We start from the raw sequence: 15,012 nt of genomic DNA on the forward strand, positions 1-15,012 counted from the left end.
GAGCATCTGCTTCTTAGGCATGGAAGTCTGTTCAGGAGAATGCTGTACTTGTTTCTTTGTCTTTAAAGCTGTTTTGGTCTTTGCCTTGGAAGCTGAAGTTGGCTTGATGTATAACTGTGTTGGTCTGAAAACACCCTCAGAAGCCAATGCCTGCTCAGCGGCTCCGGACCCATCTGAGGGAATAGTTTCCGAAGGTCCAATACCTTGAGTACCCAGTGGCCTAGTTGTCTCCACGTGGGAGTCTGAAGCGGCGTGTAGCTCTGAGGTAGCGGGTGTCAGGGGCTGCGAAAGCACCTCACTTGAGAACCGGTGACTGGCCTAGCGGAGGCTTCGTCTGTTTTGGACCCCGGATGCCTGTCCTTTTCTTTTTTCTTGCGCTTTTTATGAAGTCTGGCCACCAGAAACTTAGTTTACTGTATCGCAACAAAAAAATTCTAACTACAAATGGCAGACTCTCCCTTGCACAAGCTCTTCTCCTCCCCTCCCTTCTACATGCTGCCCCATTACTCACCAACATCCAAACTACTACTTTAAACAAACCTACCACAAGATAGCTAGACTTATCACAAACTCTCCATACAATACACATCACTGCCTTGCCCTAAATACTCTCCACTGATTAGAATGCCATCTTCTATTGCTGCTGCAACTTCAAATGTCACACTTCTTTCTTTACAAACCTTCATCCTGCCCTGCTTGCCCTTCCTTCATCTCTATCGACACTCCTCCGTGGACTTAACGCACTTCTAATCAGCAACTACTACAAATCTACCAACCCAAAAAAAAAGCTGGCAAACTCGTAGATAACACTCGCCCAGGCCTGGAACAAACTCCCAAGAGACATTTGTTCCATCATTCACCCATCCCACTAAGAAATACTCACACTACATCTACTCAATGTGTCCTTGTCAAATCCCTACTTAAGCTCCCCACAACCCTACTATATACCTTTTCAGTCCCTCCACATACAGCTAGGTACTCCACTATTGTGGATACTTATTACACTCTACAATACTGTTGGACTTGAATCTTTTCGTAAATATATTTTTTAGTCTGTAAAAATATTGATATGTATACATCATGTGTTTGCATTTCTGCTTTGTCTCTAACATTCTTGTATAACCGATTTTGACCATATTTTTGACGCAAATATTTGATTCTCTATAAACTTTTTTTTTGGAGCTTTTCTCCTCGGGTCTCCACTGAAATGCCAATTTTCTTTCCATAGAGGCAGAAATCTGGGGTCCCACTTAAGTCACTACAAACGAGGATCCAGACGTTCGGATCACACCGGTGTACAAACAAATTTATTGGGGGATACTCTTACGGAGTGTTCTCACTGTGGTCATTGTAATCACTGCAATAGAATTATAAAGTCTAAACAGTTCATGAGCCAGAACTCAGGAAATGTTTTTGATGTCACATTTTTTGCTAACTGCAATAGCTATTGGATAATTTATTTGGCTACATGCAGTTGCTCAGCATTCTATGTGGGTCAGACTTCGCGACCATGTAGAATAAGGGTATCTGAACATTAGTGACATGAGGATAAGGAAGCTCACTAGTGCACTATATAAACACTCAATAGTACAGTCTACAGCCACTTTCAGATTCATGGCAACAGATAAAATTGAGGGCAACAGATTAAACAAAGCAGGATGGCACAATATTCTTGATGCCAAAGAAAAGAAGTGGATAATTAAACTGGGTGGACTTTTTCCACCAGGTCTTAATGATCATCTATAATTTGACCAATTAGTAAGTCTTTTGGGGTTGATGTCATGCATAAAAGGGAATTTGTTTTTTGCATTTCTTAACACTGAGGAAGGCTATGTAACTATATTAGCAGAAACCGGTCTTTTTTTTCCTTTTTCTTTTGCTTACATGCAATAAATATTGTATTTGTTCAGCATCAGTTTGCTAGCTTATTTTGCTGTTCCTCAAGTTGATATTTAGGCCGTGCAATTGCCATATGTTCAGGGGGTTGCTTTTTTCTAACTCTAAGCAAATCACTTAACACATACAGAGTTTGAGGTTGAGTAATTGGGCTAGGCTCATCATGGACTACATATATAGTAATTAGCTATGAACTTAAGCAAAAACAATGAGAGCAAATGTGTGTCCATCAAAAGACAACAGCCTACTACAATTAGAACTTAGCATTTTATCAAATGCTTTGAATATACCCTTAACAAGTTCCCCTTAATTACAAAGTATACTGGCTGTTTTTCCTGTGTCAACATAAAACCCTACATCTTTTTACATATTTCATAACTTTTTCATGAAAATTATAGGGAATGTTACCAGCACAGTTGCCTATACAACAGCTTAGATTTTACTCTAACCCTTGAAGACAACACAACTGCATCTTGAATATTAATGGAAAAAAATCCAACATAATTTTTATGACTCGGCTTACAAAGATAATCTTTAAATGGAAACAAATTTACTTTTTGGCCTGAAAACTGTCAAACATTATATATTTCTGTTTTCAAATCACTTTTAGTTTGCTCCAAAAAGAACTGAAACATACTTTTTTAATTGACTATAGCTTCTCAATTTACAAGGCCATTTTGATTTGCATATCATCCTTTTTCTACTGCTTAAATATATTCGTAGGCAAGTTTCAGGACCACACCACTTCACAGTCCTCACTTTTACTGTGTTTTGTGCAACCTAATAGATATTAGTGAAAGCATGCCACAGAAATCTGAAATGTGCAGAACACTTAAAAGTGTGCATTTTGCTACAGTATGGCAGTAAATATTTTCTGAAAAAGGTTGCACTGTTCTTGGCTATCATCTCATTAGAACACAATTAACTGATTCAGATACAGTCTGAATTTGTCAGCCTGAAAAAATGCACAATGTGCGCATGCATTGTGAAACAAATAGGTTCATAGGTTCATAGGTTTATACTAGGCTATCTGCCCTAAGGCATTTATAAGCCTAGCCCAAATTATTGTGGCTTACGCCACCCCTTATATGAAAAAATACTGTGCCCATTAGTTTGTTGTGCCTCTGTCCAGCAGTGACCCAGAGATGATTCCCGGGGTAAACCTACGATCTCCCACAACACACAGCCAAAACAGCAATGCAAGACTACTGGTGGTATCCAGCAATAAACTATCAATGTACAAAATATTACTGCAAATTTTGTAAAATAGTTCACGACCCCTAGCTACAAAATAGTTAACTTATGAAACCAAGTTCAAAGCCAGTTTACTTTCATGTAATGTACTTTATGGTACACAGGTCTAAATTGGGGGGTAATTAATCCAGTGAATAGAAAGTGTTTCTGTTCAGGAGAAATAGGATTTTTACTTCTGATGCAATGACAACTCAGTAAAGCAGCATTTTCTAGACCACCATTGTACTACTAGGTATATGGAGCAGAAGTTCAACACAAGACCCATAATGGAAATAGGGTGTAATACAAACTACCATACTCTCCCCACTTAATACCCCTGAAACTATGGAAATGCTGCCTACATATAAAAAGACCATGTATGAACTCCCGCCTTCAAATTTCATTATAAAATTTTCAGGCAGTAACCATACTATATTCTTCTACAAAGACACCCAAGCTTACTGCTGTACCCATTAGAGGTTTCTGTGCAGCACTATAGTGAACTTGACCATACCACTTTAATTTAATCCAGTCTATAGTATCTTAACTACATGTGACAAAATCTATACTTTACAGTAAAATGCACTTTTTTTACTCTGAATATAACTCAGAAACAAAGCATTATAGGCCATTCCCATACTTTGTATACTGAGAAGTTCAACTAAACATCCATAATTTAAATGGAGTATAAAGCAAAACCTAAGACTGTGGCAGTAATTACCTCTGAAAGAATAGATAGGCTCCCTACATACGAAAGGCTTGATATCAACCCCTCCTGGTACATTTCATGATCAAATGTCAAAACTTAACAGCAAGACAGTTAGTTACAAAATGCTTCTGATTGCTATTACATCCTCAGGAATTTCAGTGTAGCTCAAAATTTGACACAGACACTTGACATCTGTGAAAGAACAGCATTTTTTTTCAACTGACAATAGTTTCCTGGTTTCATTTTTTTTTTTTTTTTTTTTACTTCTTTTCATCAAGACAACTTACTGCACACATTGTAGTCATTTTGTTGTTGTGTCTTTTGGCTTATCCCGGTTAGGGGTCGCCACAGCGGAACACCGGTCCGCTAATGTTTGGTAGTGGATTTTTATGTGCAGAGTTACCAGCCCTGACGCACAACCTTCAACGAAGGCACGCCCATTCACGCATGCCTCCACACAGAAGACGCTCTAGCTGAGAATCGAACGGGACAACGTCTTGCTGTGAGGCGACAACGCTACCGCAGCACCACTACCACGGGTACAATCTTCACCAAATTGCGAGCACAGGTCAGACAGTCCCCAAACAAAAAACTTTATGCAATGCCAAACACAAGCCTTCTGAAAACTATGTATACAATCCAGTTCGGTAGCCTGGCAAAGTCTATTGGACATATACAGCCTCTTAGAACAAAAAACCTCGACAAAGCCATAAATAGGGGACAAAGGCCCAAAAATAGGGACACTTTTTAAATATTGTTCTTACAAATTTAGAAAGTTGAAAAAAACAGGTTTTGCATTAGAATGAATTTACTAAAAGTATGAAGTCTGAAATTCAAATGTCAGACATTTTCTGACTTCAACCCTCAATGATTTACAAAGGATGAGAAACATACCGAAAATGTGAGGCAAAAATCTAGACATTCTGCAAAGATATGGACAGTTAGGAAGTATGCGATCAATAAAAAGGTTCTCTCTGAACAATCTAACATTTTCTAGTAATCTTTTCAGACAACAAATCCGGATATTTAATTATAAAATGCAGTCAGGCTGCAGTTATAGGTCATAAGTTTCTGAATGACATTCCACTTCCCAAAAATACTCCTCCTCCCTTTTTATGTAATAACACATCAAATACTAGAAAACAATTTCCATAAAAAAAAGCAAATAAAGTTTATTCTTATGTTCTTTATGCATTACATACTCACTTTCTCTGAGAGAAAGCAATGATTTGTATGTTATTATGAAATGAATATGAAGACATCTGTATTAGGAAGGCTTTGAAATTATAATTATGAAATAACAGAAAAGCCAAAACATGGGTTGTCTTCATAGCACTTATAGAAATATAATAGGGTCTATAATAGAATGAATAATTAAAATGTCGAATGCTCTAAAGAGTGAAAATGCCGGAAATCAAAGTGTTTTTTGCGAAGTTGTGGTACAGTGAAGATTGGAATAGTTGCTCTTTCCTCAATGTAGTGCGATCTCGGAGTTGGCATATATATTTAGTTGGGGGGGTGTAGCCCCCCCACAATAACTAGTTTGAGGTCTGGCATTTTCGCTCTTTAGAGCATTAGACATTTTAATTATTCGTTGTTCTAATATAGTCCCATGTAATATGGCTTCTGCTCCTTTTGTGCACACACTATCTCAGTAAATGGGTCCCTTCTGAGACGTTATACCATCTTTAAATGTGAAGACATCACATACAAATAAAGACCATGCTGCTCACACAAATACTGTCTCCCAACAAATAACATCAACAATCATTCATAAGTCATCCTATATAACTGCCCTTTGTTTCCATATTTCACCTCCCCATAACATGGCAGCCACATTTTGTATACTTGCTGTATCTCACTGACAAGAAAATAAAGAGACATAATGGCTGCAACAAAGTACTCCAGTTTACTGTAGCTGTAACCGGTATCAAATAGCTATCTAGTGCTTTTATGTACTGCATATTCCACCTTGCATTTAACCTGAAAATACAGCTTCCTTCAGTTTACACCTTTGATGTTGGTTTGTGATTTCAACCCACTGCTCTCAGGCATACATAATCTTCAAACTAGCAGCATCAATTACTGCTTTTCATGACACAAGAAGAAAGAGAAGGGCATAGTGCCTTCAGTAGTGAATTTCAACTTGCTGCTCCTGGACAAACACACTGCTCCTAGTCAAGCCAGGCCAAAACTGCTCTAGATTTTCACAAATATCCTGCTTCCACTGCCCCCAAAGATAGTACATATATCTCTAATTTATCACAACCTGTCAAAGAAACAAATGACCACCTTAGTTTCATGTCTTAGTTCTCAGACACTATAGAATGTCCCCACACCTCTACCAAGACATAGCGATGATTAACTGCCATTTGATTTTATCCAGGACACCCACCCAGCCAGTTCTGTCAATCATCTGCAATGTTAGTTTGCCAAAAAATGCATTAAAAAATGGCCACAGCATTAAAAGTTAGATTTGCTGCTGCATATACCACTCTAACTGCGATAGCAAAGAAAAAAATACTTAATTGCATTGCGTGCAGTGTGTACTGTTGCTCACTAGCCAGAATTATCTCCGGTTTCCTACTAGTCTGAAAAAAACTTGCAAGAAAAAAAAAATAGCCCCTGAAGCCTGGAATGCCTGCGGCTCTCATTAAGTTTGTTAAATGACTATAGATTGCTGGAAAAGAACAAAGTTTAGTTATTAAGTGTGGCATGACCTCTCGCCTCCAGATTAGGCTTCTCATACATTTTAATGGGAAGGTGTGGGGTAATAGACTACTGCAATAACCAGATAATTATCTGCTGATGACCTGAGTAATAAGACATCTTTAAACTCGTTTCACATTGATTTTAAAATAACAGATAATAAAACTGTTTCATAGGCACCTGCAATTCACCTCTCTTACTGTGATGCCAAAATAACTCATACTCCATTACTGAAGAGTTCAAAAGCCCTACAAAAGAAACCGCCAATAGTGAGTCATTATACAATTAAAATTACTCTGCCGTAAGACTACTTTGGTTTACTACAGTTAAATATACTGAAACCAGATTACACAGAATTTTAAAAAGTTATGTACTCACCATAATGTTCCATCTGAGTAGTTCTACTTAATCTTCAACCTTTGGGTATTCGGTTCTGAATCTAATCAGAGACAGCCGCATCACTAGCATCTGAGCCGAGCTCCAAGCTCCTCCCCTTACCCATAATGTTCCAGTCTCCTCCTTTCCCTCAGATATAGAGTTTGCTGCTCAAGAAAACACAAACCCAACCCAATCTGACTTTACCACTAATGGCTCCCAATAACTAAGCCAAGCATAAACCAGGAGAGCCACTAGAGTACTCTTCTCCCAAATATACAAGGTTAGAATAATAGTGACAAGGTCAGGGGGAAGGAGGGGGGGTGGTTGAAGACAAATGAAGTACAACTACTCAGATGGAACATTATGGTGAGTACATAACTTATCTGAAGTAGTTGACTTCATTTGGTCTTCAACCTGTGGAACAGAGTCCCCAGCTATCAACACCTGGTTGGCCCTAATGGAAGGATATTCCAAAGCACCGCAGAGCCAAAGGATGCCCTACTCCTGGATACAATGTCTAACTTGTAATGAGGTATGAGATGAAGACCAAGTAGTTGCAGAACAAATGTCATCCAGCAACACACCCTAGACCAAAAAGCCACTGAGGTAGCCATGGACGTAGTGGAGTGGGCTTTCACCTGACACTGAGGAGAAATGCCTCTTAGCAGAATATCCTCGAATGATGCATTGGGAAATCCAGCGTGCAATGGTCACTTCAGAAATTGGCTTACCCAGAAAAGGTTTCGAATAGGATACAAATAACAGATCAGATTTACAAAAGGATATTGTTCTGTGTAAATAAAGCCTCAGTTGTTTGTGCACTTCCAGCAAGTGTATAATTTGTATTCGCCCCCATTCTGGAAATTTGGAAAGAAAACAGGAAGATTGATAGTTTGATTAATACTGGCTTCTGAAGCCACCTTGGGAAGAAAGGAAGGATTAGTACACAGGGAAAACCTGTCCTTATGAAAAACCATGTAACGAACTTTAAATCCCAACTCAGAACTCACCTCAAAGCTCACTGGCTCTGCCCCTGCACTAACCCTGACTATCTTTCAATGTGTTACTAGTACTCTATTCTCCTTGAAACAAATCTTACACTAAATCTTTTCTATTGTCATACGTAATTTGTATACCCCTTAGTCTGCAATTAATTTCTAATTGTTGCTTCTGTAAGAACATGCTAATGCTAATACTATTGTATATTTTTTCTCAATTAACTAAATTTGTAAAGTCTGATATTAATGTCTGTATCTGGAGCTTTTCTCCCCGGGCCTCTGCTGAAAATGGACATATATCCAGCTGGACCAGCCCAGTAAACAAACATAAAATAAAAAAAATAAAAAAATTAATAGACAATGCCTGAGGTTCCGATACCCTTCAAGCAGTAGTGATAACTACCTAAAAAGCAGTTTTGCAAGATAGGAACTCAATCTACTGATGCCATGGGCTCAAAGGGGGAGAGACTAGAGCCTGAAGTACAAAGGTAAGGTCCAAAGGAGATGTAGGATCTTTCACAGGGGGTCTTAAAAGAAAGGTACCTTTAAGGAAGGTCTTGCAAAGTCTGGAAGAAGCTAGGGAAGCTATGTTCCCCCCATATTAGAGATGGCAGCCAGTTGGACTTTAACGGTAGAGGAACTAGTACCTTGGTAAAAGATACTTGCTAGAAATTCCAAAACAGCCAAAACCAGAGTCGTGAATGGATCAAGGTCCCATTGAAAGGCCCATATAGAGAACCTTTTCCACTTGCTGCAATAAATTTTCCTGGAGGAAGACTTGTGAACTTGCCACCAAAATGGTTTTAACCAGAGAAGATAAAATGAGAGTCCTAATCATTAATGGAACTGGAGCAGCCAAGCAGTGAGTTTCAAACTGTCCAGGTCTGGGTGAGGAATCCCTGAGGGATGCGAAATGAGATCCAGAACCAGATCCAAGATCCATGGTGGAACTGACAGGTGAGACCAAAGGGAGGGGAACCAGACTTGAAGAGGCCAGAATGGGGCAATAAGGATTACTGTGCTCCTCAACCTGCGAGCTTTCTGAAGAAACTTTGGAATGAGAGGTAATGGGGGGCAAACAAACAGACCAGGAGGCCAAGCATGAACCAGTGCATCTCTGGGGACTTCCCCCCGAGGGAAGTTCAGAGTGAAGAACTCGCTGCATTTCGTGTTGGAAGGAGATGCAAAAGAGATTGCAGCAAGGCTGACCCCACTTGAGGAATATCTGTTCTGCTACTGAAGGATTCAGAGACCACTCGTAAGGCATCAGAATAGTCCTGCTGAGCCTGTCCGACAGAATGTTGGACCTCCCAGAATGTGCATTGAAAGCAGCCGGTGGAAAATCACCCATTCCCACACTCTCATGGCCTCACGACAAAGGGGGTAAAGATCTGGTTATGCCCTGTTTGCTGCTATACGACTACTGACATGTAGTCTGACTGAATAGCAATAGTCCCTAGAGGAAGATGGGTGTGAAGGACCGGCAATGCTAGAAGAACCGCCCTCATCTCCAGGATGCTGATATACAAATTGATCTCGGAAGGGGACCACGTGCTTTGAACAGCTCTTCCAGAGTAATGTCCCCCCCCCCCCCACCCTAGCTGGGAAGCATTCGTGGTCACTGTGGTTGTAGGAAAGGACAGAACAAAGGGACGTTCCTTGATGAGGTCCAGGGAGAAAATCCAACAGAGAAGAAACTCTATGCGACCCCTGGACATCTGAACTGGATGGGACAAGGGTAGATCTAGTACAGACCACTGAACTGCTAGTGCCTCTAGAGAACTCACATATGAAGTCATGCAAAGGGTAGAAGATTGATTGTGGCTGCCATGGAACCCAGACCTCGCCAAACAGTTTCCACTGAAGGAAGATGAGCCTGGAGAATGCAAGAAACATGAAGTCTTAAATTGTGTACCCTTTTGTACACCTCCATTTGTATGGTGTCCAACTGAGCTCCTATGAAATCTAGAGTCTGGACTGGAGTTAGTGATGATTTGCTGAAGTTTATAATAATGCCCAGACTTGTTTGCTAATACCAGGATATAGTCCCCAGCTTGGCACAGCAGACGCTTGGTGGGGGCAGGAAGGAGCCAATTGTCCAGGTAAGGAAAGACCTGAATTCCCTGAAGTCTCAGTTGAGCCACTACTACTGCCATCACTTTGGTAAACACACTGGGGGCTGTAGTGAGACCAAAGGAGAGGCCTCTGAACTGATGACTGGCCCCCAGACAGAAATGGAGAAACCTGAGGGAGCACCTGTTCATTTTGATATGATAGTACGTGTCCTGGAAGTCGATTGAGCACATCCAACCTTTTCCCTGCAGGTAAGAATAGGATGGACTGAAAGGTGACCATCCGAAAATTTTCCTCGGCTACAGATAGGTTCAAAGTGGAAAGATCCAGAATGGGCCTTGGCTCTCCAGTCTTTGGCACTAAAAAAAAAAATAAATGCCCAATCTGGACTGATTCGGGGGGGGGGGGTTTGGATGACTCATTTTCTTAGCAGCTTGTTTATTTCCAGTGCTGCTACCCCACTTTGCGTGGGTGGAACACCTGGGAGGTGTTTTGGTGGGAGGGGTGGCTCTACGAAAGGGATGCAATAACCTCTGGATATGATTTGCAACACCCAACGGTCTATTATGGACTCCTACTCTGTTGGGTGTAGCAAAAGGCGACCCTCGATTGCCTCCAGAGAAGAACAGTCGGGCAAGCCCCTCAAGGCTGCTGCATGGGCCTGTCCGAGAACAGTTCTCGGACCCCCTCTGCCTCTGGGCCAGCATCTATCATAACCCCCCTGCCTCTGGGGAAAGAGGAGTCCTGAGTGACCCAGGAGAACGGAGATTTTCAGAACCACATCTTCTTTGCCCCTCGCTGATTCCTGGAGAAGGATCTTTGGGCGGGAGGGGGGAGTGGATCCCAAAGGCAGACCAGGACTTCCCATCCTTCTCGCGCTGGACCAGACTACACAAACAGGGAAGAACCATCATAGGGGCATTAGCAAATGATGCCTTGAAGGGTTCTAAGAATTGACACAGCCGGAGCCAGGCGTGACACCTCATGGAAACGCTGGACCAGGCCACCCTAGCAGCTCCCTCCATGGCATGGGAAAGGAGGCACATGGCTGTATTGGCTGCAGCATTAAGAGTGGCCATTCGTGCAGAGAACTTCCTTGCCCCCCACAGACATGGACTCCGGGGGTGACCCAGTGACTTCACTGACCAGGTCACGCTGCAGTCGGATGACATGTGCCATATGGTTCAGCTCCCTTATCGTAAAGGTTGTTGAAGCATACACCCGCTTCCCCAAATGGTCCACAGTCCTCGACTCCTGGTCAAGAGGATGGACCGTAGAGCTCTCCTGTGCAAGCTTTCTTTGTGGCAGGTGCCACCATCATAGCGTCTGCTGGGGACACCTTACTCCATCTAGTCCTGTCTGATGGGGGACTGAATATTTTATCTGGACGTTTGGGAATAAGCTCCACAGTGTCCAGTTCCTTCCATGCCTGAGATGTTATTAGTTTCACAAGTGGGTCCGCGGGATGGAACACCCAAGGAGGTAGATGGGCCTGTGCCGAACGTCTCTAGGAACACCAACTCCTCTGCAGTTGTTTTTTGGGCAGACCACCCCCCCCTTTGGTGAAGGACTTCCATGATGTCTCCAGAGGAGACATCTTCAAGGGGTGACCAGGGGGAACCTTCCCCTTCCTCCAAGTTGGTGTCGTCCATGAGGGATGCTGGAGAGGAGTCCATGGGCTTCCTTTTGCACATCCGCTTGCAAGGAGCCTCCTCAGTGGGACTCGCAAGCTTCTTGCTGCTCTCGAATGGGAGTTCCCTGAGGCACAGCGAGCGTGGGCTGTCTCTGAGAGGACAGGAATGTCAGGGCTGAACCCAGAGCTGAGGAAGTCGGGGTGGAGTCCAAAGACAAGATGGTTAGGGGTCTTGACGCACTCGAGAACCCTCTCCACCATGTCAAAAGCTGAGAGAGCGCACTTCCTGAGAAATAAGCAAGGGAGAGGTGCCAAGAGGGATATTGTGCTTCAAAAGGCTCGAAACTGACAGTGCCCCTTGGATCCGATGCCCAGACTACGTCTCCAAGAGCTCGGATCTGACACACTGAAGGTAATGGTCAGCGGCGAGATACAAGGTACCATCGGCGCCAACCCCCCCAACCCAGAGGGTCCTCGGAGCCAAAGACTCCAAAACAGATGGTTGGACCAGAGAAGGAGTTATGGGGGTGAAGAAGGGCTGCGAGCACCCCGCTCCAGAGGGAGTGGGCGCTGGCAAGACTCCCATCTGGATCTGGCTGTGGGTGAACTTCTGCATCATCTTGTCCATCGCTGCCTCCCTAAAACAACAGGTTAACCTAGACAAAGAATCCAGACACCGTCCAGAAGTGCCGATGAGGGGAACCTCCAGATGGGGGCCTAGATACCTACGGCTCTGGGGAGAACCTGGACGAACAGTGGCTTGGAGGTCTCAGCCATACTAGGGAAAACAACCACCCCAAGCAACATGCACAGAGAGACGCACAGACAGACAGACGCATGCACAGAGAGACAGACAGACGCACAGACAGACACTCTAAAGGAGAGGGAGCAGGAGACCAAACGGTAACTATGCTAACTGCAACAAACTATTTTTTTTTTTTTTAATTCGATGGACAAACACAGTATGGGGAGGTGAAAAGAGAAGGATGGGAAATAAATTTAGCCTAAACTACCCACAAAAATAGTCACTTACCAAAATACAGCCTGGGGCTCAGAGCACCATACTTCTCAACTGTCCCTAATTTTCAGGGACGTCCCTGATTTTGACTCAAATTTTAGCTCTGTCCCTCTGAATCCCTCCTAAAATTAGTGACTTTGGGCAGAAAGGTGGTGAATTACACTTAATGAATAATGAGAATTATTAAGAGTTATACACTTCTTTTACTTCAGAAAAGGTGCATTAATTCATATGCTCTGATTCGCTCAAAGTTTCAACTTAATAGCACTAATATTTTAAAAGTGTCCCTGATTGTCCCGGATTTTTTCTTGACTTTTCCCTGATTCTGCTCAAATTTGTCCCCGATTGGTTGAGAGGTCTGGAGAGCATGATGCGTAGCTTTCTAGAGGCAAACGAGATCGGAGGGAAGGAAGGAGACAGTGGAGCATTACGGGTAAAGGGATGAGCTTGGATCTGATGCTAGTGATTTGGATCTGAATATCCACAGGTTGAAGATCAAATTAAGTCAAGTACTTCAAATTCACTGTTCAAATTCACTGTTTGAGACTGCTGTGGTGGTGCTGCGGTAGCATTGTCGCCTCATAGCAAAACATTGTCCCGTTCGATTCTCAGCTAGAGCGTCTTCTGTGTGGAGGCATACGTGAACTGGGCGTGCCTTCGTTAAAGGTTGTGCGCCAGGGCTGGTAACCCGGTACGTAAAAATCAACTACCAATCATTAGCGGACCAGAGTTCCGCTGTGGCGACCCCTAACTGGGAAAAGCCGAAAGAAACAAACTTCAAATTCACTGTTTAAAAGACTGTCACAATACATTTAACCGTTACCAGTTGTGCAGAATTGACTCTCTGATATGGGGAGATCTGTCCCAGTACTCTTAATCTCTACATACTACTGCCAATGATACACCAACTTGGACAAAAAAAATATATAATATTCTTTTCTCCAAATTGGTACAACCTTGGAGGTAGTATTATCAGGGGATGCAAAGGCACAGAGGCTTTCATAAAGTATTGGAAATACTGCTATAATACCAAATTACCACCACGGTCAGCTGGAGTAGTACGACAGTAAGATCAGTACATCAAATTTTAACAAGTTATCTCCTTTAGTACTGAGAGAGGAAGTGGAGCATTGACAGTGGCAAGAAAAAATGAAGATGACTAGTAACAATGGTCATCTACCACTGCCTCCTGTACAAAAAGGTTTCACAGAATGCACTTGACAGACCTGAATAAGCCTTTGCAGGGATAAGGGAAATGATGAACTCTGATTAGAAAGAACACAAAATAGGCAAACACAAACATTAATATATCCAGATATATTAATCCTCCATAGAGGAGATAACGTATACAGTGTAACAGTAAAAGAGATCATACTGATGGTCTACAAAGTAGAGTAACTTTTCCTAAAGCACACTGGGTATTTATGAAAAAGTACCTCTTCTTGTTCTGCTGGCTGTACAAAGAAGGCTTCGCCATTGTCTCCCAACTTCATATGAAGATCCACAGGTTCTCCATTAATTTCAATGTCAATCTGTAAAAGATTTTAAGCATGTTACTATACTACATTTTACAACAGTACGTCACTATACAATTCTTTTTAGCTACTACACCAGGCAATCAGACTACAAACTATTAAAGCCTAGCCAAAAAAACATTCTAAAGTTCACCAGTCTCGAGAAATACAATAAAATAGAAAAGGGAGAACTGAGGCTGCTCATCCATTTATCTATTTAGATTTACCTTCATTGTGGCAAGGGTGTTTACTCTGCTTGACATGCAGTGGAAGTTTCTTTCAGATGTAGGGATATACTGAGATATGAATTTATCACACTAATGCATATGCATATTACCTGCTGATTAAGGTCTAGCTGCGTTTATGGGGAACCATTTTTATAGAGAATAGGTTTGGAGCTTCAAGGCCTGAAAAGCTCTAGATACAGACCACCAAGAAAGATTCTATAAAACAAGTACAGAGAAAGGGTTGCCAATCGGTCCCAATAAGAGTCTTGAGACCATTGATCTTTTCAAGTAGGAATCTGAGCGATACATTTAGATAAATACATGCCAAAATGGGCGTTACAGTCAATAATGAGAATAATGACAGACAAGTATACAAGACTTCAGACTTGTTTGTACCTGGCAGAGATGCCTTTTGAAATTACATAAACCAGAAACAAGACTTGCTGTGCTACTATAGAGACATGATGGTAAAAGGATAAAGCATCATCAATGAGTATGCTTAGATCCTTACGAGTGTCTGACTGTATGCGTGTGCTGCCTATACAGTACGATGCAGACATGATTTGTCTTCCTAGATGAAGTGTACATTTTTTCCATGTTTAGTTTGAGATCACTGTTAGTCTA

At 42.1% G+C, this 15,012-nt stretch overlaps 1 protein-coding gene across 1 annotated transcript in view; it reads right to left on the reverse strand.

Moving 5' to 3' along the window:
- The window catches only part of LPIN2 (lipin 2), a 1,688,564-nt gene extending 1,674,170 nt beyond the window's left edge, over positions 1–14,394 (reverse strand). The window contains exons 1-2 of the mRNA XM_044065902.1: positions 14,389–14,394; positions 14,084–14,179 (exon numbers count right to left, since the gene is read on the reverse strand). Of these exons, the coding sequence (XP_043921837.1) occupies positions 14,084–14,179; positions 14,389–14,394 (102 nt within the window). The remainder of the gene's footprint in view (positions 1–14,083; positions 14,180–14,388) is intronic.
- Between the last annotated feature and the right edge of the window lie 618 nt (positions 14,395–15,012).

The sequence above is a fragment of the Protopterus annectens genome, chromosome 3.part0 (assembly GCF_019279795.1).
Source record: "Protopterus annectens isolate FY-2018-M chromosome 3.part0, PAN1.0, whole genome shotgun sequence".
NCBI classification, from domain to species: Eukaryota; Metazoa; Chordata; order Ceratodontiformes; family Protopteridae; genus Protopterus; species Protopterus annectens.